Here is a 25730-nt window from a genome sequence, read left to right on the forward strand (position 1 = left end):
TCTGATCTTCCGCTATCTCAGGGCATGTCTGTTATCTGGGTGATATGTGATCGCTTCTCCAAGATGGTCCATTTGGTTCCTTTGCCTAAGCTGCCTTCCTCTTCCGATCTGGTTCCTGTGTTTTTCCAGAACGTGGTTCGTTTGCACGGCATCCCTGAGAATATTGTGTCAGATAGAGGATCCCAGTTCGTTTCCAGGTTCTGGCGATCCTTTTGTAGTAGGATGGGCATTGATTTGTCGTTTTCGTCTGCTTTCCATCCTCAGACTAATGGACAGACGGAGCGAACCAATCAGACTTTGGAGGCTTATTTGAGGTGTTTTGTCTCTGCTGATCAGGACGATTGGGTGACATTCTTGCCGTTGGCTGAGTTTGCCCTTAATAATCGGGCTAGTTCCGCCACCTTGGTTTCGCCTTTTTTCTGCAACTCTGGTTTCCATCCTCGCTTTTCTTCAGGTCATGTGGAGTCTTCTGACTGTCCTGGGGTGGATTCTGTGGTGGATAGGTTGCAGCGGATCTGGAATCATGTGGTGGACAACTTGAAGTTGTCACAGGAGAGGGCTCAGCGCTTTGCCAACCGCCGCCGCGGTGTGGGTCCCCGACTACGCGTTGGGAATTTGGTATGGCTTTCTTCCCGCTTTGTTCCTATGAAGGTCTCCTCTCCCAAATTTAAACCTCGTTTTATTGGTCCTTACAAGATATTGGAAATCCTTAATCCTGTATCTTTTCGTCTGGATCTTCCTGTGTCGTTTGCTATTCACAATGTATTTCATAGGTCCTTGTTGCGGCGGTACGTTGTGCCTGTAGTTCCTTCTGCTGAGCCTCCTGCTCCGGTGTTGGTTGAGGGCGAGTTGGAGTACGTGGTGGAGAAGATCTTGGATTCTCGCCTCTCCAGGCGAAGACTTCAGTACCTGGTCAAGTGGAAGGGCTATGGTCAGGAGGATAATTCCTGGGTGGTCGCCTCTGATGTTCATGCGGCCGATTTAGTTCGTGCCTTTCATGCCGCTCATCCTGATCGCCCTGGTGGTCGTGGTGAGGGTTCGGTGACCCCTCACTAAGGGGGGGGTACTGTTGTGAATTTGCTTTTTGGCTCCCTCTAGTGGTTACTAGTTTTTTGACTCTGGTTTTTCTGTCTTTCCTTTTATCCGCACCTGGGTCGTTAGTTAGGGGCGTTGCTTTATAAGCTCCCTGGACACTCAGTTCTATGCCTGGCAACGTAGTTATCAGAGCTAATCTGCTGTGCTCTTGTCTACTGATCCTGGTCCGGTTATTCAGCTAAGTCATTTACTTTGCTTTTTGCTATTTGTTTTTGGTTTTGTATTTTTGTCCAGCTTGTTCCTAATCTGTATCCTGACTTTTGCTGGAAGCTCTAGGGCGCTGGTGTTCTCCCCCCGGACCGTTAGATGGTTCGGGGGTTCTTGAATTTCCAGTGTGGATTTTTGATAGGGTTTTTTGTTGACCATATAAGTTACCTTTCTATATTCTGCTATTAGTTAGCGGGCCTCTCTGTGCTAAACCTGGTTCATTTCTGTGTTTGTCATTTCCTCTTTCCTCACCGTTATTATTTGTGGGGGGCTTCTATCCTGCTTTGGGGTCCCTTTCTCTGGAGGCAAGAGAGGTCTTTGTTTTCCTCTACTAGGGGTAGTTAGATTCTCCGGCTGGCGCGAGTCATCTAGGATCAACGTAGGTATGACCCCCGGCTACTTCTAGTGTTGGCGTTAGGAGTAGATATATGGTCAACCCAGTTACCACTGCCCTATGAGCTGGATTTTTGTATCTTGCAGACTTCCACGTTCCTCTGAGACCCTCGCCATTGGGGTCATAACACCCTGGGTGCCTAAACATTGGAGATCCCCCAGAAATGACACCATTTTGGAAACTAGACCCCCAAAGGAACTAATCTAGATGTGTGGTGAGGACTTTGAACCCCCAAGTGCTTCACAGAAGTTTATAACGCAGAGCCATGAAAAAAAAAATATATATATTTTCTCAAAAATGATCTTTTAGCCTGCAATTTTTTATTTTCCCAAGGGTAACAGGAGAAATTTGACCCCAAAAGTTGTTGTCCAGTTTCTCCCGAGTACGGTGATACCCCATATGTGGGGGTAAACTACTGTTTGGGCACATGCCGGGGCTTGGAATTGAAGTAGTGACGTTTTGAAATGCAGACTTTGATGGAATGCTCTGCGGGCGTCACGTTGCGTTTGCAGAGCCCCTGATGTGCCTAAACAGTAGAAACCCCCCACAAGTGACCCCATTTTGGAAACTAGACCCCGAAAGGAACTTATCTAGATGTGTGGTGAGCACTTTGAACCCCCAAGTGCTTCACAGACGTTTACAACGCAGAGCCGTGAAAATAAAAAATCATTTTTCTTTCCTCAAAAATTATGTTTTAGCAAGCATTTTTTTTGATTCACAAGGGTAACAGGAGAAATTGGACCCCAGTAATTGTTGCGCAGTTTGTCCTGAGTATGCTGGTACTCCATATGTGGGGGTAAACCACTGTTTGGGCACACGTCAGGGCTCGGAAGTGAGGGAGCACCATTTGACTTTTTGAATACGAGATTGGCTGGAATCAATGGTGGCGCCATGTTGCGTTTGGAGACCCCTGATGTGCCTAAACAGTGGTAACCCCTCAATTCTACCTCCAACACTAACCCCAACACACCCCTAACCCTAATCCCAACTGTAGCCATAACCCTAAACACAACCCTAACCGCAACACACCCCTAACCATAACCACAACCCTAATTCCAACCCTAAGGCTATGTGCCCACGTTGCGGATTCGTGTGAGATATTTTCGCACCATTTTTGAAAAATCCGCGGGTAAAAGGCACTGCGTTTTACCTGCGGATTTTCCGCGGATTTCCAGTGTTTTTTGTGCGGATTTCACCTGCGGATTCCTATTGAGGAACAGGTGTAAAACGCTGCGGAATCCGCACAAAGAATTGACATGCTGCGGAAAATACAATGCAGCGTTTCCGCGCGGTATTTTCCGCACCATGGGCACAGCGGATTTGGTTTTTCATATGTTTACATGGTACTGTAAACCTGATTGAACACTGCTGCGGATCCGCAGCCAAATCCGCACCGTGTGCACATAGCCTAATTCTAAAGGTATGTGCACACGCTGCGGAAAACGCTGCGGATCCGCAGCAGTTTCCCATGAGTTTACAGTTCAATGTAAACCTACGGGAAACAAAAATCGCTGTGCCCACAGAAACGCAGCGGTTTACATTCCGCAGCATGTCACTTCTTTGTGCGGATTCCGCAGCGGTTTTACAACTGCTCAAATAGAAAATCGCAGTTGTAAAACCGCAGTGAAATGCGCAGAAAAACCGCGGTAAATCCGCCATAAATCCGCAGCGGTTTAGCACTGCGGATTTATCAAATCCGCAGCGGAAAAATCCGCAGAGGACCAGAATACGTGTGCACATACCGAAACCCTAACCCTAGCCCTAACCCTAACCCTAGCCCTAACCCTAGCCCTACCCCTACCCCTACCCCTAACCCTAACCCTACCCCTACCCCTAACCCTACCCCTACCCCTAGCCCTAACCTTAACCCTAACCCTACCCCTAACCCTAACCCTATTCTAACATTAGTGGAAAAAAAAAAATTTCTTTATTTTTTTTATTGTCCCTACCTATGGGGGTGACAAAGGGGGGGGGGGGTCATTTATTATTTTTTTTATTTTGATCACTGAGAGATTATATCTCAGTGATCAAAATGCACTTTGGAACGAATCTGCCGGCCGGCAGATTCGGCGGGCGCACTGCGCATGCGCCCGCCATTTTGGAAGATGGTGGCGCCCAGGGAGAAGACGGACGGGACCCCGGCTGGATCGGTAAGTATGATGGGGTGGGGGGGGGGACCACGGGGGGGGGAATCGGAGTGCGGGAGGGGTGGAACGGAGCACGGGGGGCGTGGAACGGAGCACGGGGGGGCTGGAACGGAGCACGGGGGGGTGGAACGGAGCACCGGGGGGGGGGTGGATCGGAGTGCAGGGGGGGTGATTGGAGCACGGGGGGGTGATTGGAGCACGGGGGGGTGATTGGAGCACGGGGGGAGCGGACAAGAGCACGGGGAGGAGCGGAGCACTGGACGGAGGGGAGCCGGAGCAGTGTACCGGCCAGATCGGGGGGCTGGGGGGGGCGATCGGTGGGGTGGGGGCACACTAGTATTTCCAGCCATGGCCGATGATATTTCAGCATCGGCCATGGCTGGATTGTAATATTTCACCCGTTATAATAGGTGAAATATTACAAATCGCTCTGATTGGCAGTTTCACTTTCAACAGCCAATCAGAGCGATCGTAGCCACGAGGGGGTGAAGCCACCCCCCCTGGGCTAAACTACCACTCCCCCTGTCCCTGCAGATCGGGTGAAATGGGAGTTAACCCTTTCACCCGATCTGCAGGGACGCGATCTTTCCATGACGCCGCATAGGCGTCATGGGTCGGAATGGCACCGACTTTCATGACGCCTACGTGGCGTCATGGGTCGGGAAGGGGTTAAGATTGGGACGCACATAAACACAATATAATGGCTTAGTCCCTTGGTGTTATATTATAGTTATGGACCCACATCAGTGACTTATGCTGTGTTTACTTTTTTCAAAAAAAGCCTCCTTATATTACACTGTTGTCTGCAACTTTATTCCCTTCAGGTTTTTTGAGTGACTTGGATATATATATGCCTAGACATTAGCCTGTATAGAGGAATTAGCAGATATCCGTACATATCAGGTTAGCCCCTATGGTAGACAGCTTCATTATGCATTATTCTTTTGGATATTATATATGCATTTTTTCCACAGGGATTAGGAGGCACAGAGCGTTCCCCGTTTGCTTGCCAATAGTGTAGCTGCTGCTGCACTATTATTGGTTGCTGGTATATACCAGTTCAACTATATAACAGTACTGTCATTCTTATATCTGTGTATATGTTTGTCTTTCCTTCTGTGTTAGGGTATAGGGCACTTTCTCACTTTGGTCCCTTCCTCCGTATATTTTTTGTTGTTTTGGTATATATGTCGCGTATATTCAGAATTTTTAACAATAGTTAATAAAAGTAAAGTTTTATTGTATCCAATTGCTACTATCGTAGACTCTGACTTAATTTGTATGCTGTAGCCGTGTGTAACTGAATTGTACAGTAAAGCTGAACCTGTTAAACCGGGCCTAAGGTCTCCTGTCTTGTCTGTAGCCGGAACTGGTCCAATGGATGGGGAGGTACAAGGACTCCAGAACTAAAAGTGAGTAAAGAACGAACCCCACAGCCCAACACACTCCACTTAGATTCCTGTTTAGAAGAGGGGTTTCAAGGAAAAGAGAACTCAGTTTTGGTCCACAGCAACCGGCGCTGTGCCCCCCTTCACTCAGAAATACCAGAAATACGGATGAGAACCCAAAAGTCAAAAAGAAAAATAGTCAGAAAATAAGACCACTTCTTAAACAGGAATCAACACTTGCAAAACAGGGGAAAAGAACACGTGTGAACCAGGTAAAACAGCAATTATAACTGGCATAGGAAGACAGGGATTCAAGAGTTTATATATTGAGCAGAATCATCCAGGGCTCACAACAAGAAGTTAATGCTAAACCAATAACAGGAATTAACCCCAAGCTCCCTGGGAAGTCCCAGGGAATTAAATATGATTGTCGCACTGTCACCTTGCCTCATCCACAATGAAAATTGCAATGTTGTACAGCAACAGAAGCAGGATAATAGTTGTCCGGTACCAACATGGATATTCCAATAATTTATTGTTTTAATCTGATTTTTGTGTTAAATGTACAGTATTTTTCAATTGCCAACAATGTTTTTTTCCATAGCACAATCTTTATTAAAAATAATAATTAGAAATATTGCAATTCTCACACTTGCCAGTTTGACTTTTTACACTCTAACTTCCTGTTTTTTTCAGGAAATTCACATGTAGATTAGCAGCAATTAACAGACTCTGACCTCTGACCCTATGTTTTGTATTGAAGCTTCTAATAAGCACATGCAAAACTCATTGTGCAATGAGGGGGAGCAGGGTCAGCTGTGAAATGAACTGTTGTGATTTGTTATCAGCTTTGTATGGAGGTGTTATCTGTCATTGTAATCCTGATGATAAGAAAACTGCTTTAAACTGTTCCTGGAAGGAAGCATGAGTAAGGGTACCGTCACACAGTGCAATTTTCATCGCTACAACGGTACGATCCGTGACGCTCCAGCATCGTAACAATATCGCTCCAGCGTCGTAGACTGCTGTCACACTTTGCAATCTACGACGCTGGAGCGATAATTTCATGACGTATGTGCGATGTAGAAGCCGTTGGTTACTATGCGCACATCGTATACGATATATGTTACACCATGCGATCATGCCTCCACAGCGGGACACTAGACGACGAAAGAAAGTTTCAAACGATCTGCTACGACGTACGATTCTCAGCGGGGTCCCTGATCGCAGGAGCGTGTCAGACACTGCGATATCGTAACTATATCGCTCGAACGTCACGAATCGTGCCGTCGTAGCGATCAAAATTGCACTGTGTGACGGTACCCTTAAAAATAACCCCAGGGTAAAAATTGCAAGATTGCTAATATAGCTTTTTTCATATTAATTACCGCAAAACATTTTTGATAATAAATCTAATGCCAAAAAATATGATTTAAATAAAAGGTCATGTTCTAACAACACTTTTTATGGGTGCACGCCTCTTTGTGATTTGTCACATCTTTCTCCAAGTCACTCTTAATCAAGACTGGGGTACAACATGTTTGTCGTGATAAATTGGGTCCAAACTATATAAGCAGTATATTAAAAGTGCTAATTTTTAGCATCTCAATATTGTGTATTTGATTGTAACCGATATAATCACAGATTTTGTTATGATATATAGAGCTAAAAGTGTCATTACTTCATATAACTTCATATAACTATTTTTTTTTTTTAGGATGTGGATTTTTTATCATTCTGTCATCGGTAATAGCAGCCATAAGTGGACTACTTGTGGGCTACGAATTAGGAATTATTTCAGGAGCTCTTCTTCAGCTACACTCCTTACTAGACCTTTCATGTCAACACCAGGAAATAGTCGTGAGTGCACTACTCATTGGAGCACTTTTTGCCTCTCTTGTTGGAGGATTTCTCATAGACTACTATGGCAGGAGAATCACAATCATGGTCACTTCTTGTTTACTTGTTTTTGCTAATCTGCTGTTGATCGCCGTTGCATCCTATGAAAGCCTCATTGCGGGTCGCATTGTCATTGGAATTTCCATATCCTTATCTGCCATTGCAACCTGTGTCTACATTGCAGAGATTGCTCCTCAGCATAAAAGAGGAATGCTGGTGTCTCTAAATGAACTAATGATTGTTGTTGGCATTCTTCTGGCCTATATTTCTAACTATGTATTTGCAACAGTCGCCAATGGTTGGCAATATATGTTTGGACTCATCATTCCATTAGCTGCTTTACAAGCCATTGCTATGTATTTTCTCCCACCAAGCCCACGTTTTCTGATCATGAAGGGAAATGATGAGGCTGCAGGGAAAGTTCTTCAAAAACTAAGAGCAACTTCACAAACCAACGAGGAACTCACAACCATCAGATCTTCTATCAAAGCGGAATACCAATATAATTTTTGGGACTTATTTTGTTCGAGGGACAACATGAGAGCTCGTCTTTTAATAGGTTTAGCATTAAGTTTCTTTGTGCAAATTACTGGGCAACCAAATATCTTGTTTTATGCCTCTACAGTGCTAAAGTCAGTAGGCTATGAAAGTAATGAAGCTGCAAGCCTTGCTTCTACAGGAATTGGAGTTGTTAAAGTGGTCAGTACAATTCCGGCAACATTCTTTGTAGATCGTGTAGGAAGTAAGACTTTTCTTTGTGTTGGGTCAGCTGTCATGGCTGCGTCACTAGTTACAATGGGAATCATAACTCTCAACATTCATGTTAATTTTAATAGTATTTGTAAAGTTAATTCCCAACTAAACCAGTCATTGGATGACACCTATTTATATAAACAAATGACAATAGTCAGTAGTAATGACTCTCTTTGGAAAGAATTCAATCAGTTATCATCTAAAACATCTCTACTGAATGTTTCAAAACATGAGATCGAACTGGAATATTCGACTACTCTGATACCTCCGAGCTCCTCAGAAGGACCTCAAATCACCCAAAAGAAAGAAGATGTTCCAGTATTTATGAAATGGCTGTATTTAGCCAGTCTTCTGTCTTATGTAGCAGCATTTTCCATAGGTTTAGGACCAAGTAAGTGTTTTTTCCTATTTCAGTTTGCATTATAGTTACAAACAAGTATACACCTGAGTAAACTGTAATTCATTTATACTTTATGTTGCTCAAAAATATGTCTTTTAAGAATCCATAGACTGAGGTACACATGTAAACCATATCAATTTCGTGATGGTAAATGTGGCATCAGAATTTGAAGAAGAGTGCAGTCATTAAATTTCTGATTCAAATTCAATAAAATTACATTTAAAGAAGCACTCTCGACAAAATGTTATCCCCTAAATCTTTCAATACAGTACAGACCAAAAGTTTGGACACACCTTCTCATTTAAAGATTGTTCTGTGTTTTCATGACTATGAAAATTGTACATTCACACTGAAGGCATCAAAATTATGAATTAACACATGTGGAATTATATACTTAACTAAAAAGTGTGAAACAACTGAAATTGTCTTATATTCTAGCTTCTTCAAAGTAGCCACCTTTTGCATTGATGATTGCTTTGCACACTCTTGGCATACTATTGATGAGCTTCAAGAGGTAGTCACCCGGAATGGTTTTCACTTCATAGGTGTGCCCTTGTCAGGTTTAATAAGTGGGATTTCTTGCCTTATAAATGGTGTTGGGACCATCAGTTGTGTTGTGCAGAAGTCTGGTGGGTACACAGCTGATAGTCCTACTGAATAGACTGTTAGAATTTGTATTATGGCAAGAAAAAACAGCTAAGTAAAGAAAAATGAGTGGCCATCATTACTTTAAGAAATGAAGGTCAGTCAGTCCGAAAAATTGGGCAAACTTTGAAAGTGTCCCCAAGTGCAGTGGCAAAAACCATCAAGCGCTACAAAGAAACTGGCTCACATGAGGACCGCCCCAGGAAAGGAAGACCAAGAGTCAGCAGCTCAGATTAGAGACCAGGTCAATGCCACACAGAGTTCTAGCAGAAGAAACTTTTCTACAACAACTGTTAAGAGGAGACTTTGTGCAGCAGGCCTTCATGGTAAAATAGCTGCTAGGAAACCACTGCTAAGGACGGGCAACAAGCAGAAGAGACTTGTTTGGACCAACAAACACAAGGAATGGACATTAGACCAGTGGAAATCTGTGCTTTGGTCTGATGAGTCCAAGTTTGAGATCTTTGGTTCCAACCACCGTGTTTTGTGTGATGCAGAAAAGGTGAATGGATGGACTCTACATGCCTGGTTCCCACCATGAAGCATGGAGGAGGAGGTGTGATGGTGTGGGGGTGCTTTGGTGGTGACACTGTTGGGAGTTTATTCAAAATTGAAGACATACTGAACCAGCATGGCTACTGCAGCATCTTGCAGTGGCATGCTCTTCCATCTGGTTTTCATTTAGTTGGATCATCGTTTATTTTTCAACAGGACAATGACCCCAAACACACCTCCAGGCTGTGTAAGGGCTATTTGACCAAGAAGGAGAGTGATGGGGTGCTACGCCAGATGACCTGGCCTCCACAATCACCAGACCTGAACCCAATTGAAATGGTTTGGGGTGAGCTGGACCGCAGAATGAAGGCAAAAGGGCCAGCAAGTGCTAAGCATCTCTGTGACCTCCTTCAAGATTGTTGGAAGACCATACCCGGTGACTACCTCTTGAAGCTCATCAAGAGAATGCCAAGAGTGTGCAAAGCAGTCATCAAAGTAAAAGGTGGCTACTTTGAAAACCCTAGAATATAAGACATAATTTCAGTTGTTTCACACTTTTTTTGTTAAGTATATAATTCCACATGTGTTAATTCATAGTTTTGATGCCTTCAGTGTGAATGTACAATTTTCATAGTCATGAAAATACAGAAAAATCTTTAAATGAGAAGGTGTGTCCAAACTTTTGCTCTGTACTGTATGTCTGTAATATAGTATAGTTGTATTAAAATACTGTGTTTCTCTGAAAAAAGCCTACCCTGAAAATAATCCCTAGCATAATTTTTCTGGATTTTTGGAGTATGCTTGAAATATAAGCCCTACTCCAATAATAAAGGACTTGTTGCAGACAGGACCAGCGTTTGGATGGTGGTGTGGGCAAACTGGTCAGTTGTCCAGAGCTCCCACTCTTTTATGGAACCCCAGTATTTCTATTCCAAGATTAAAGGACATGCTTAAGGACCTTTGGTGACATCACGGTCATGTGACCATGATGTTACAAAAAGTCTTTTAACTGCAGGAGTATAGAGGAACTAAAGAGGATGCAAGCTGCTATGCAGGGCTGGCATTTGTGGGAAGGGGGCAAACTGGGCAATTTCTCAGGGCCCCCACTCTCTTAGGCTACGTTCACATTAGCGTTTTGCGTGGTTGCGTCGGGCGCAGCAGCGGCGACGCATGCGTCATGTGCCCCTATATTTAAAATGGGGGCGCATGGACATGCGTTGTGCTGCGTTTTGCGATGCATGCGTTTTTTTTGCCGCAAGCGTTGGGCGCAGAAAACGCAGCAAGTTGCATTTTTTTTGCGTCCAAATTTCTGCAAAAAAGGACGCATGCGTCACAAAACGCTGCGTTTTAGCGTGCGTTTTGTTGCGTTTTTGTTTGCATTGTGCGGTGCGTCACCGACGCAGCCCCGCACAACGCAAATGTGAACGTAGCCTTAGGGGCCCCCAGCGTTTCTATTCTTAGCTTAAAACTGCCAATGGACCTTTGGCGGCATCACGATCATGTGACCATGATTTAATCAAAGGTCCTTTAAATGCAGGATGACATGATTGTAATAAATGCTAAATTTTTACTTCAAGAATAAGAATTCAAGAAAGAATTGTTCATGGAAAAAGACATCCTCTGAAAATAAGCCCTAACCCATGTTTTAGAGCAAAAAATATTATAACACCCTGTATTATTTTCAGAGGAACATGATACTTACCGATTTCCATATTTATGGGTTTCTAATGTTGCACTGGTCCTCTTCTGAGTCATGTGACTTTAAAGGGAACCAGTCACCAGGTTCGGCCGATATGAGTTATGGCCATCACCTTTCAGGGCTTAACTACAGCTTTCTATAATACTGTATATAAGCTCCAATCTGACCTGTAAGAGAATAAAAATAACTTTTACTAAACTCTCCTGGGGCGGTCTGGTACGATGGATGTTGCAGGTCCTGGTCCGGCATCTCTCATCTTCTTGCGATGGCGCTCTCCTGTTTGCTTCACAGGCTCCCCGGCATTGTGCTCCTGCACAGTCATACTTATCTGTCCTGTTGAGGGCAGAGCAAATTCCTGCAATGTGCAGGCGCTGGGCCTCTCTGATCCTTTCCTGGTGCCTGCACACTGCAGTACTTTGAACAAGGCAGATAAGTACGGCTGCGCAAGAGCACAATGCTGGCTAGCCTGTGAAGCAAGCAGGAGGGCGGCATCCCAAGAAGATAGGAGGTGACCAGTACCTGTGACACCCATCAGACCGGACCGCCCCCGGGTGAGTATAATAAAAGTTATTTTACTTCTCTTGCAGGTCGGATCGGGGGTTTATATACAGCATTATAGAATTCTGTAGATAAGCCCTGAAAGGGGGTGGCCGTAACTCGTATCTGCTAAACCTGGTGACAGGTTCCCTTTCATTTCTAATAAACTCCAGATCACACAGGAGTTATATAACATTAGGAAACAGGGAATACAATGATCAGTAAGTTTTTTAATACCACTACACTACTTTGCAGACAAAAACTCTTCAACATTGTAATGTCTAGCTGACAGTTTATCTGAAATGCAGACAGGAGTGGTCCAGCTAATGTACATTATGCCACCCGACATTGTTACACCCTAAAGGTACCGTCACACATAGCGACGCTGCAGCGATACCGACAACGATCCGGATCGCTGCAGCGTCGCTGTTTGGTCGCTGGAGAGCTGTCACACAGACAGCTCTACAGCGACCAACGATCCCGAGGTCCCCGGTAACCAGGGTAAACATCGGGTAACTAAGCGCAGGGCCGCGCTTAGTAACCCGATGTTTACCCTGGTTACCATCCTAAAAAGTAAAAAAACAAACGCTACATACTTACCTACAGCCGTCTGTCCTCGGCGCTCTGCTTCTCTGGTCTGGCTGTGAGCGCCGGGCAGCCAGAAAGCAGAGCGGTGACGTCACCGCTCTGCTTTCCGGCTGACCGACGCTCATAGCCAGAGCAGGAGGAGTGCAGAGCACAGCGCTGGAGGACAGACGGCTGTAGGTAAGTATGTAGTGTTTGTTTTTTTACTTTTAGGATGGTAACCAGGGTAAACATCGGGTTACTAAGCGCGGCCCTGCGCTTAGTTACCCGATGTTTACCCTGGTTACCAGCGAAGACATCGCTGAATCGGTGTCACACACGCCGATTCAGCGATGTCTACGGGGAGTCCAGCGACGAAATAAAGTTCTGGACTTTCTTCCCCGACCAGCGATCTCCCAGCAGGGGCCTGATCGCTGCTGCCTGTCACACTGGACGATATCGCTAGCGAGGACGCTGCAACGTCACGGATCGCTAGCGATATCGTCTAGTGTGACAGTACCTTAACTGAGAGTAGGGCCAGTGTGATAATCCCTCTTGAAGACCTCTGCATGCCATTGAGCACTTGGTCTACAGAGCAATTGTCTGCTATCGTTGCATCTAAGACAAAACAGAGACTTAGATTTGAAGAGGATAGACCTCAAGTCCAGCCTCCATTTATGTCTTGCACCATGATAGCCAATTACATTGGTTTGGTCATGGTACCAATTGTACTGCATACTAGGCCTCATCTTTCTCATGCAACTCTGAGCAACCTGCATGGCCTAAATGTGCTACCATGGCCTGCAGTATCTCCAGACGTGTCTCCCATCAAACACACATGAGATGTCATTAGTGGGCAATTGCAAAGGAAGCTGCCAGAAGTGCATTTTGATGATGCCTAAGTGCACGCAGAATGGCAGAAAATTCCTCAGACCACCAATAATAACCTCACTGATAGCAGAAAAGGCGAGTAAGTGCGTGCATTTGTGCATATGGCACTCATACTTGGCTACTGCCTTGAAACATCCAGTAGACTCATCATATGTTGGTAGACCTCTTAAATGAGCAAGTTAGTTTCCAAGGCGTCACATGCTATTGTTATATACCGTTCCTCACACCTACAGAGTGCTGTTTTTTTGCCTTTATCTATTTTGCATTCACCCTCAGCTGTCCTTTTTATTCTTCCCTCATTTTTGCTATACAAAAGATTAGTTTGATATGATGATGAGATGTTCAGAATGCAGTTCATAATATTTTCACCTAAGTACTTCAAGAGTGCACATACTTTTACATGGCCATCTATCACTTTTTTATTCATTTCCCATAACATCCACTACTGCTACATAAAATGTAGAAAAACCTTTTCAATATATGTAAATCACTAAACATACACTGAATGATTTGCATTTATGTTATCATTCAGTGTGATCTCTAGGAAAGCAAATTAAAAGAACTACTACAATTTTGAAAATTGTGCAATTTGACTGACCAAGAAAGCATAACTGCTACCTAAATTTTCCCCTTCAAAAATACTAGGTAGAGCAGTGGAAATAGAGTAGCATTAACCCCTACAAGACATTTGCTATACATGTATGGCGCCTTGGGAGGTGCGTTCACGTATGGCCAGACGGTTGTGTTGGCTCACTCGCAGAGCTGGTGTGATCATCAGCAGGAGTCAGCTATATATTTTAGCTGACACTCTGCAGAAACAACCACGATCAGTATTAATGATTGAGCGCGTTTAACCCATTTGATGCCACTGTCAATAGAGACAGCGACGTTGTTTGGCATACCAGAGAGAGGGAGCTCCGTCTCTGCTCCTGTCGGCACAACAGCTATGCCAGCGGAGAAGTAAAAAAAAAAACTATAATTTCTGATATATAGCGATGCAAAAACAATTCATTTTTCTAAAAAAAAAATTTTTTAGAGCAGAAAAGCATTAACCCCTTAATGACCTTGGGATTTTCCGTTTTTCCGTATTCGTTTTTTGCTCCCCTCCTTCCCAGAGCCATAACTTTTTTATTTTTCTGTCAATATGGCCATGTGAGGGCTTATATTTTGCGGGACGCGTTGTACTTTTGAAAGACATCATTGGTTTTACCATGTCGTGTACTAGAAAATGGAAAAAAAATTCCAAGTACGGTGAAACTGCAAAAAATGTGCAATCCCATGCGTGTTTTTTGTTTGGCTTTTTTGCTAGGTTCACTAAATGCTAAAACTGACCTGCGATTATGATTCTCCAGGTCATTATGAGTTCATAGACACCAAAAATTTCTAGGTTGTTTTTTATCTAAGTGGTAGAAAAAAATTCCAAACTTTGCTAAAAAAAAAAAAAATTGCCCCATTTTCCAATACCTGTAGCATCTCCATTTTTCGTGATCTGGGGTCGAGGGAGGGCTTATTTTTGAGCACTGAGCTGATGTTTTTAGTGATACCATTTTGGTGCAGATACGTTCTTTTATTGCCCGTTATTGCATTTTAATGCAATGTCGTGGCGACCAAAAAAACGTAATTTGGGCGTTTTGATTTTTTTCTCGCTGCGCCATTTAGCGATCAGGTTAATCCTTTTTTTTCTTGATAGATCGGGCAATTCTAAACGTGGCGATACCAAATATGTGTATATTTTATTTTACTTTATTGTTTTATTTTGAATGGAGCGAAAGGGAGGTGATTTAAACTTTTATATTTTTTTTATTTATTTCATATTTTTTTATCAGTTTTTTTACTTTTGCCATGCTTCAATAGCCTCCATGGGAGGCTAGAAGCTGGCATAGCCTGATCGGCTCTGCTACATAGCAGCGATCATCAGATCACTCCTATGCAGCTGAATTACAGGCTTGCTATGAACGCCGACCACAGGGTGGTGCTCACAGCAAGCCGGCATCAGCAACCATAGAGGTTTCAAGGAGACCTTTGGTTACTATGCTGACACATCGATGACCCCCGATCATGTGACGGGGGTCGGCGATGAGCGCATTTCCGGCCGGAAGCGGTAGTTAAATGCCGCTGTCAGCGTTTGACAGTGACATTTAACTAGTTAATAGCGGCGGGTGGATCGCGATTCCACCACCGCTATTGCGCGCACATGTCAGCTGTTCAATGTGGGCTCACCGCCGGATCTGACCTCGGACGTACTATCCTGTCCGAGGTCAGAAAGGAGTTAAAAAAGTGCACATTATAAGATTACCGAAGGACATGTCCTTGAGGAGAGATATGCATCGTCGAGGTTGGTTAGTAGCTTTGGTGATGTAAGAGTGGGAAAGCAGGCTCCAGCACTTATAGTGCTGAAAGAGTTAATAGGGTGTATCAGGGTTTTATGAGCAGTCAAAGAGATGAGTGTGACTGACTGCTCACATATCCCCACCATGAGGGTGTGTATGGCATATAAAATTGAGACCAGTTTTCTCATTCAGTGTCTGGGTCTGGAGATGTGTAGATCTCCAGTGTGTTGGTCTGTGGTAAGGCCTTAAGAACTGGACACTCACCTGAGTGGGCGAATCCGCAATAGTGTATGGACTATTTACTTTGTCTTTTCAATTTGTGTTGAAAAAGGCTGTTTGGTTTCCAAAGCGGTTTATGCAGTCCTAATAAACCAGCCTGGACATTTAATAATACTGCACCCTGCACTACCTCAACTGCAACCGAGTAACTAGAAACCCTACAACACTATACAACATACAGTGGGGGAAATAAGTATTTGATGTCTTGATGATTTTGTAAGTTTGATCACTGACAAAGACATGTCTATAATTTTAAGGGTAGGTTAATTTTAAAATTGAAAGATAGAATATCAAAAAATAAAATCCAGAAAATCACATTGTATAAATAAGTATTTGATCCATCGGGCAAACAAGACTTAACACTTGGTGGCAAAACCCTTGTTGGCAAGCACAGCAGTCAGATGTTTTTTGTAGTTGATGATGAAGTTTGCACACATGTTAGGAGGAATTTTGGGCCACTCCTCTTTGCAGATCGTCTCTAAATCATTAAGATTTTGAGGCTGTCACTTGGCAACTGAGAGCTACAACTCCCTCCATAAGTTTTCTATGGGTTTAAAGTCTGGAGACTGGCTAGGTCACTTCATGACCTTAATATGCTTCTTTTTGAGCCACTTCTTTGTTGCCTTGGCTGTATGTTTTGGGTCATTGTCTTGCTAAAAGACCCAGCCACGACCCATTTTTCCCCCCTGGCGGAGGGAAGGAGGTTGTTACTCAGGATTTTACGGTACATGGCTCCATCCATTCTCCCATTGATGCGGTGAAGTAGTCCTGTGCCCTTAGCAGAGAAACATCTCCAAAGCAAAATGTTTCCGCCTCCATGCTTGACAGTGAGGACGGTGTTCTTTGGGCCATAGGCAGCATTTCTCTTCCACCAAACACGGCGAGTTGAGATAATGCCAAATACCTACATTTTTGTCTCATCTGACCACAGCACCTGCTCCCAATGACCCACAGAATCATCCAAGAGTTCATTGGCAAACTTCAGATGGGCCTGCACATGTGCCTTCTTGAGCAGGGGGACATTGCAGGCACTGCAGGATTTTAAAACTTTATGGCGTAATGTGTTACCAATGGTTTTCTTGGTGACTGTGGTCCCAGCCGCCTTGAGATCATTAACAAGTTCCCCCCCATGTAGTTATAGGCTGATCTCTCACCTTCCTCATGATCAAGGATACCACACAAGGTGAGATTTTGCATGGTGCCCCAGATCGATGTCGATTGACAGTCATTTTGTATTTCTTCCATTTTCTTACTATTGCACCAACAGTTGTCTCCTTCTCACCCAGCATCTTACGTATGGTTTTGTAGTCCATTCCAGGTTTGTGCTGGTCTATGATCTTGTCCCTGACATTCTTATAAAGCTCTTTGGTCTTGCCCATGTTGTAGAGGTTAGAGTCTGACTAATTAATTGAGTCTGTGGACAGGAGTCTTTTATATAGGTTACTATGTAAGACAGCTGTTTTTAATGCAGATAACCAGTTGATTAGGAGCACCTAACTGGTCTGTAGGAGCCAGAACTCTTAATGGTTGTAGGGGATCAAATACTTATTTATTGCTGCCTGCAAATTGCAAATGAATTTATACAATTTATAAAATGTGATTTTCTGGATTTTATGTTTGATATTCTATCTCTCAATGTTAAAATTAACCTGCCCTTAAAATTATACACTGTTCATGTCTTTGTCAGTGGGCAAACTTACAAAATCAGCAAGGGATCAAAAATGTATTTCCCCCACTGTATCTAGTATCAGCACGTCCAGAATGACCCATTCTATAAAACTGTCACACTAGTTAACCTCTTCTGTGAACATGGTAAATAAAAAAAGTGGGAAAAAATGTTTTTCATCTCACCACCAAACAAAAAGTGGAATTAAAGACGATCAAAATGTAAAATGTAAATAAAAATGGTATCACTGAAAACCTAATCTTGTCCCGCAAAAATCAAGTTGCCTTACAGCTCCATCAGGTGAGAAATAAAAAAGATATAGCTCTCAGAATACAGTGATGCAAAAGCAATTTTTTAATACATTTTTTACTGTGTAAAAGTAGCAAAACATAAAATCAAGACATAAATGTGGTATTGCTGTAATCGCAGTGACCAAAAGCACAAAGCCATCTAATCACTCATGCAACACAAGAAATGGCGTGAAAAATACATATAACCAATTCTTGACCAGCTGTTTATTTGTTTATTTTGCCTCCCAAAGATCGCAATAAGGCTCGGCTGAATATCTATCCTGCGCTGTATTCTAAGCGCTTACACCGAGGTTTCCGTGTAAATCTCTGAAATACAGAACTCCTGATGGAAGGCTCCCTATAATGAGGCAGATTGGGTTACTGTGGACACTGTTGGGCCTGTGATCTGGATGTGTCTGTCTTTTTTTGGCGGCCATAAAAGCGCGATCCGCCACAGTTTTGTGCAGCTCTGAAAAGAAGGACACCACTGAACAGAAGCCAGATGGAGTCCAGAGTAACGCTGCTGCCTCTTTATAGTGGTTGGATCAGACGCGGCAGTCATCTGAATCACATAATTCCGAGATTTAGATGGAAACCCTGATGTAAGTATTCAGCGTAGAGCACAGGATAAATGTGATCCAAAATGTTATGTAAAATGTTCCGAGTAAAAGCTTCAACTTATTCCAAAAAAAAAGAAAGTCCCCACTTAGGTCCGTCATCTGTTAATGGAATTTAGGGGGATTCCATGTTACTGGTAACACAATGGCTCTGGAAAAGCAAAAGGGCAAACGCAAAACAATTCTGCACTCACAAATCCAAATGTCCCCCTCCCTTCTGAGCCACAGCATGCCTAAACCACATTTAGCATCCAAGTTTATCATTTCTGTAGCAAATAAGAGCCCACTTAATTTGCAGATGCATGTCTCCAGAAGCACGAACTAGGCATAAGGTACAAGCACTACAACATACTGAGCAATACAATGGCAGATTTGCAACTTTCACTCAACAACATCTATTGCTTTTTATTTCTGGAAAACACCCATGAAGTCAAAATCATCAGTACACCTGGGGTCACTCGAGTTCGGATTCTGCTCTTCTGTCACTTAGGAGCCCCATGTATGGCATCCACAAACTATTCTAGGAAAATCTGTGCTTCAAGAGTCAAATAGTGCTCATTCCTGAGTCTTGCTGTGTTTACAGTACTATACAGCTACATACCACATTCAACAGAAATTGAGTAACAAATTTTGCGCCATTTTTACCAATTTTCCCATGTGAAAATGTAAAATCTGAGACTAAAACTAAATTTTTGTGGTAATAATGTAATTATTTTTGCTTCACTGCCCAATGGTATGCTGTGACCCGTGTTGTCAATATGAACACTGCACCCTTAGATGAATTCATTGAGGTGTGTAGTTTGCAAAATGGGGTCACTTTTAGGAGGATTCTGCTGTTTTGACACCTCACGGCTCTGCCAACCTGATATGGCACCCACAAACCATAAGAGCAAAATCTGCACTATAATATGGCAACTCCTTCACTTCTGAACTTTGTACTGTGCCTCAAAAGTAGTTTTTTCACTACATATGGGGTATTAGTGTATACTGCATGTGAAATTGAGCAATACATTGTACAAATTGTTCGTTTTCTCCTGTTTACACTTGTGAAAATAACATTTTGGGGTTACAACAAATTTTTGTGGGAAAAATATTTTTTTCATTCCCACAGCTCAGCGTTATGAAATTCTGTGAAGCACCTGCGGGTTCAATGTGCTTACCACACCTCTATATAAATTCCTTCAGAGGTGAAGTTTAAAAAATGGGGTCACTTGCCAGGGGTTTCCCCTGTTTAGGCACATCCGGGGTTCTCCAAATGCAGCAAGGCACCCACAAGACATCCCATCAAACTCTGAGCTCAAAAACATTGCTCCTTCCTTCCTCAGAGCTCGGCAGTGTGCCCAAACAGTAGTTTTCCACCACACATGGGATATTGGCATACTCAGGAGAAATTGCAGAATTTTTGAGGTCCATTTTCTCCTGTTACCCTTATGAAAATGAAAAATTTGGGGATAAAGCAACATTTTAGAGGAAAAATGTATTTTTTCATTTTCAAAGCTCAAGCTGTTATCAAATTCTATGAACCACCTATGGGTACAAGTTGCTCACCACACCTCTAGAAAAATTCCTTGAGAGGTGGAGTTTCCATAGTTGGGTAATTTGTGAGGGTTTCCTCTGTTTAGACACCTCAAAGGCTCTGCAAATGAGACATGGCATTTGACTCTACTTTCTGTTCCAGCCTTTTTTGCACTTCAAAAGTCAAATTGTGCTCCTTCCTTTCCAAGCCCTGCTGTGTATCCAAAGAGTAGTTTTCCACCAGATATCAGCATACTCAGGATAAATTGCACAAAAAATGGGTGGTCCACTTTCTCCTATTCCCCTTGTGGAAATGACAATTCTGGGCCTAAAGCAACATTTTTCCAGGGAAAATGTCACTTTCTCATTTTCACGGCTCAACATTATCAAATTCTGTGCAGCATGTGAGTTCAAAGTGCTCTAGAAAAATTGCTTTGTGACGTGTAGCTTTAAAAAAGGGGTCTCTTGTGGGGGTTTCCACTGTTTTGGTACATCAGGTGCTTTTTAAACGTGACATGGAGTCCCCTATTTATTGCAGTCAATTTAGCGACATTTTCAAAATTCTTTCCAAATTTCTGATATTTTCACAAATATACACAAAAAATATTTACCTAAACTTACCACTACTGTAAAGTACAATGTGTCATGAACAAAAAGCTTAGAAACACTGGGATACATTGAAGCGTTTCAGAGTTATTACCTCATAAAGTGACACTAATCAGAATTGAAAATTTGGCTTGGGCAGAAAGGTGAAAAAAAGTTTTGGAGTGAAGGGGTTAATTACTTACTAAAACTGTATCAGGAAAGATATATATCTTGGTACCATGTTAGCCAGTAGATAGAAAAATATTTAGAATTGAGAGTCCTCAGTGGTTGATACCTTTTAATGGCTAACTGAAAAAATGGTAACAAATTGCAAGCTTTCGAGACTACACAGGTCTCTTCATCAGGCAAAGACTAAAAGAAATTCTGAAGAATCACATATTTATACACAACATAAATGCTATTTCTGTGCTATGTTGTGCATAAATATGTGATTCTTCAGAATTTCTTTTCGTCTTTGCCTGATGAAGAGACCTGTGTAGTCTCGAAAGCTTGCAATTTGTTACCATCTTTTCAGTTAGCCATTAAAAGGTATCTACCACTGAGGACTCTCAATTTTAAATATTTTTAAAACTGTATCACAAATTAAAAAATTACCTGTTTCGCATTGCGTAAATAAAAAAAAGCTTGAAATATATTGCAATACAAATATTGGTAATGTCTACTGGCCTCCAGTAGTGTCTTTAGATTTATTGGTGACTATTTCATGTTTTGAGTTGTTATTTCTCACAAATTTCATGAATATCAGTCATTAAGTGAACATTCCAGCTTTTCTGTGTTCCAGTGGCTTGGCTAGTACAGAGTGAAATCTTTCCTGCTGGGATAAAAGGTCGAGCCTTTGCAATAACAAGTAGCATGAACTGGGGCATGAATCTTCTCATCTCGTTGACGTTCCTTACACTAACGGGTGAGAATGATCTTTAAAATTCTTTTGTGTTCTTAATTTAACTAGCACACAATCACATTATTTTTAATGTTTTCATAATTCTTGCTGTTAGCAATGCCTTAACTTTACCACTCATAATTTCAACACAAAACAACATGGAATAATGCATAAAAAAGTATGATAAATATATACATTTTTCCTTAGAGTAGATGATTGGTCTGTTTTAAAAAACAAAATAAAACTGTATATCTGTATCTAAAGTAATGTAAGAGTATTAATATACTCACATACTCTTTCTCCGGGATCCAGCACTGTTTTGCTTCTCATCTTAGTGATGTCCTCTCTCTACAGACTATCCGGGTCGCATTTCGCTCTACATGACCCGGAAATGACTTTTACAAGCCACTCCATAAACTTACATTGTGAAAGAGACAAGCATACAGTGAGCCAGCTAATATAAAGAGCAGTGAAGTCACTGAGAAGAGGAGCTGAAGGCAGCTCTCAATCTCATGGGGTAGTCAAGGCTAAACTATATATTGGACTAAAGTCGGTTGTCACTCTAACATGTATGGGGGGAAGTTTATGCTTTCTTTGTCATTTTTTATTGCATCCAGACTCCATCTTTTGATTATCTCAAAATAATAATGATGGACTCAACACAAAATGACAAAGGTCCCTGACATTTTCATGGTTGTATCCATATTTCTGGCTTGTAACTCTTTTAAAAAGTCAAAAAGTCACTCCAGTAGAGGGATGGCGTAAAAATTGGAATCAGTTCAAGACAAAAGTCTTGTATCTAAAGACGCAACAAATGTATCAAGTATTATGTGACATTGATATGTTTGGCTGAATTAAAGACAGTATACGCAGAAAAAAAATGACTTCACATTTTCTTAGTCTATACAATTGTATCCCATCTAAGCTAAGAGATTTTATCACAATAATTGCCCTCACCATTTGTAGAATTAACTCTCAACAGAATTTTCATTGTTTAATTTTAATGGTCACGTTGCCTAATAAAACTTTCAGTCATCTGCATACATTTCACAGCTAATTTAAGGTGGATCCTGTTGTGCACACCCAAATGCACACAGTGTTATCTGTACATGCTAACAAGAGTGAGAGCCAATACCTTCTGCAAAAATGTAAACTGTATTAGCCGATTTGCATTTACATGTAGCACTTCTTGGCAACATCCATGCAAAAATTACACGGCAGAATTAACATTTAGTAAGGATATTTGGCTCAACAACACCTGTCCATGGGTTCTGTCTGGTATTCTATCTCAGCTCCATTAAAGGGGACCAGTAAGGTGATTCAGTCTGCCAGAACCCCTGGGAAGCATTAATCATAGACAGGCTCCTCCATTACTTATACTTATGCTTCACTCTGAGACACTGTGGCGTTTCCAAGAAAATATACTGTACTTTGAAGAAGGAGCCACCTACAGCTGGTGAAATAAGTAATGAACACGTCACTTATTTTCTAGGTAAATATATTTTTAAAGGTGCTATTGAGATCAAATGCTTACCTGATGTCGGTAACAACCCATCAAATCCACCCAGGCAAATAAATTAACCCATAGGTGTCCATAAATGAAGTTATGTGTAATAATGAGAAAAGACACAGAGAAAAAGTATAGAACACGCTTAGTGAAATTTAATTAATACTTTGTACAAAAGCCTTTTGTCACAGGGTCCTTCTCCGATACCACACAATCAACAGAGCAAGAGAATAGTGAACAATTCCAAAAGCTTTATTTAGGCAAAAACATGAAAGGTCCATATACGATCCACCACACAAAGGATAAGATAGTCCAGAACACGAATGCAGTTCAGTAACCGGATAAATGTCCAAGGAGATGAGAGTCCAATAATCCAGCAAACAGAGGATAAAAAATGGTCCATATGCATCCGATTCTCTCTGACGTGCTGTGAGCACATCATCATTCCACACAGGACTGACTGTGTCTCACCTCCCTTAGGTCCCTCTCCTCATTCACAGGTTAGGGGGATGGGTTGCAGGGGCTCATTGTTTCAACAAGCTAGTTCAATACGTCATTAGCATATTAGCAAACAACATTATTCACTGACTCTGTGGAGAGATAACAGTACAGTACTGGGGGGGGGGGATATCAGATGGCAAATAACAACTCATCCTACAAGAGAACACCATGATAATCAGTAAAATATAGATATACACAAAATGATACCCACATAACATATCACACCATCACATATTTGTTGCTGAGACAGCTTCAAGACACCTCCTGTATGGAGAAACTAGTCGCATTCATTGCTAAGGTGTGATTTGGGCCCATTCTTCCACACAAACACTCTTCAAATCCTGTAGATTCCGTGAGCTTCCTCTATAAACTCTGAGCTTAAGTTCCTTCCATACATTTTCTATTATATTCAGGTCTGGTGATATGCTGGGCAGCGTTATTTTTTTCTCTAAACCAATTGAGAGTTTTCACGGCTGGGTGTTTGGGATTATTGTCTTGCTGAAATGTCCACCTTCATTTCATCTTCATGGTAGATGGCAGCAGATTTTTATCAAGAATGTCTTGGTTCATTTGTCCATTCATCCTTCCTTCAATTAAATAAAGTTTGCCGGTGCCATACGCTGAAAAACAGCCCCATGCCATGATATTCCCACCTCCAAACTTTACTGTTGGTATGGTGTTTTTCGGGTGGTCTGCACTGCCTTTTGGTCCCAAACATGGTGTGTACTGTGGCATCCAAAGGGTTCAACTTTGGTGTGATCTGACCAGACATTATTCACCCAATATTTCATAGGCTTTTCTAAATCTTGATGAGCAACTTTTAAACAAACTTGAAATTGCTTTTCGTTCAACAATAGAGTCTTCTGTGGTGAGCGTACATACAGGCCATGGATGCTGGGCACATTACTTATTGTTTTCTTTGAAACAATTGTACCTGCTGATTCCAGGTGTTTCTGTAGATCTTCACAGGTGGTCCTTGGCTTTTCGACAGTTCTTCTGATAATTATTTTCACTCCTCTGTCTAAAATCTTGCGGGAAGCACCTGTTCGTGGCCAGTTTATTGTAAAATTATGTTCTTTCCAATTCTGGATTATGGCCCCAACAATACTCATTTGAACTTTCAGTAGTTTAGAAATTTTTCTGTATCCAATGCCATTAGTCTTGTCACGTAGTGACAAGGAACATTGGGCTACTACCTGATCCCTTGAAATATGGGGAGCACCCTAGTCTATCCCTGTCCCCCGGATTTCCCCAGAAGTGGAGACGCCACGGTCAAGTACCTTGCAATTCTCTTATCTTAAACTTTATCCATTCTGTCCCACCCCCAGGAAGGAGTGAGTTTGAAGTGTATAGGATTACACTAACCAGACAGACAAAGGAAGACAGACTGGGATGAGAGAAAACTACAATCATACCAAGATACTCACCAAACAATTGAATTGAACACAGAAGACACAAAGGATGGAGAAACCAAATAGGATAGAACGAGGATAAGCATGCAAACCAACTGCATGCAGAAATTTCTTGAACAACTCTCCAACTGTCTACTCCAAACAGTGAAATTCTCCTCCAACACCTAACCAGGAGGTAAGAACTATCACTGGCAATTCTCAAGTGCCAGTGACGAGCATATGTACCAGAGGGGGGTGACCAACACAGAAAAGCTGAGGCAACTCAGGATGGAGAGCTCCAGGAGTGCAACTAAAGTGATTAACCCTTGCATTGACAGAGCAAAGAAAACATGCACTGTTTGATAGGATCTTGAAGCAGTTCTAATCATTGCAGGAATTCATGGGATCAGATGCTCTGATCTTCTGGCCGTTCTCTGTTGTGGTATACCCGTGACAGTACACCCCTTCTAAGAGGGAATTCCGGAATCTCAGAACCAGGTTTATCTGGATGTGATGCTTGAAAACACTGGACCAACCTGATCGCATGAACGTCAGTTGCCGGTCCTCACATTCTCTCTTTAGGACTGTAACCCTTCCAATGTACCAGATATTGAAAAGACCGTACAAAGTGAGAATTGATAATCTTCGCTATCTGGAACTACAGATTCCCATCAACAATGATTGGTGAAAGTGGTGGTGAAGATGGCTCAGAGGAAGCAATGTACTTTTTGAGAAGGGAGCAATGAAACACATGCATCTTAAAAGTGGGTGGAAAAGCAAGGCGAAATCCACCTGGATTAACGATGGCAACTATCTTATAGGGGCCAAAGAACCTAGGTCCCAGTTTCAAGAAGGAACCTTCAACTTAATGTTCTTCGAGGACAACCACACCAAATTACCAACACACAGGTCGGGCATACTCTTAAATTTGGACCCTATCTTTTTCAAATTATTAAGAACACCTTGCCACACTGATGTAATAGACGTAGACAACTGTTCCTCCTCTGGTACTTCTGAAGAATGATTCCTATCGA

The 25730-nt window shown here is 42.3% G+C and overlaps 1 protein-coding gene across 3 annotated transcripts in view; it reads left to right on the plus strand.

Moving 5' to 3' along the window:
* The window catches only part of SLC2A12 (solute carrier family 2 member 12), a 114346-nt gene that overhangs the window by 68024 nt on the left and 20592 nt on the right, over positions 1-25730 (plus strand). For 2 of the 3 annotated variants that reach the window (XM_069725994.1, XM_069725995.1), the window contains exons 2-3: positions 6949-8274; positions 21199-21321. In XM_069725994.1, the coding sequence (XP_069582095.1) occupies positions 6949-8274; positions 21199-21321 (1449 nt within the window). The remainder of the gene's footprint in view (positions 1-6948; positions 8275-21198; positions 21322-25730) is intronic. The other variant, XM_069725996.1, reaches the window with a different exon arrangement.

The sequence above is a fragment of the Ranitomeya imitator genome, chromosome 5 (genome assembly GCF_032444005.1).
Source record: "Ranitomeya imitator isolate aRanImi1 chromosome 5, aRanImi1.pri, whole genome shotgun sequence".
NCBI classification, from domain to species: domain Eukaryota; kingdom Metazoa; phylum Chordata; class Amphibia; order Anura; family Dendrobatidae; genus Ranitomeya; species Ranitomeya imitator.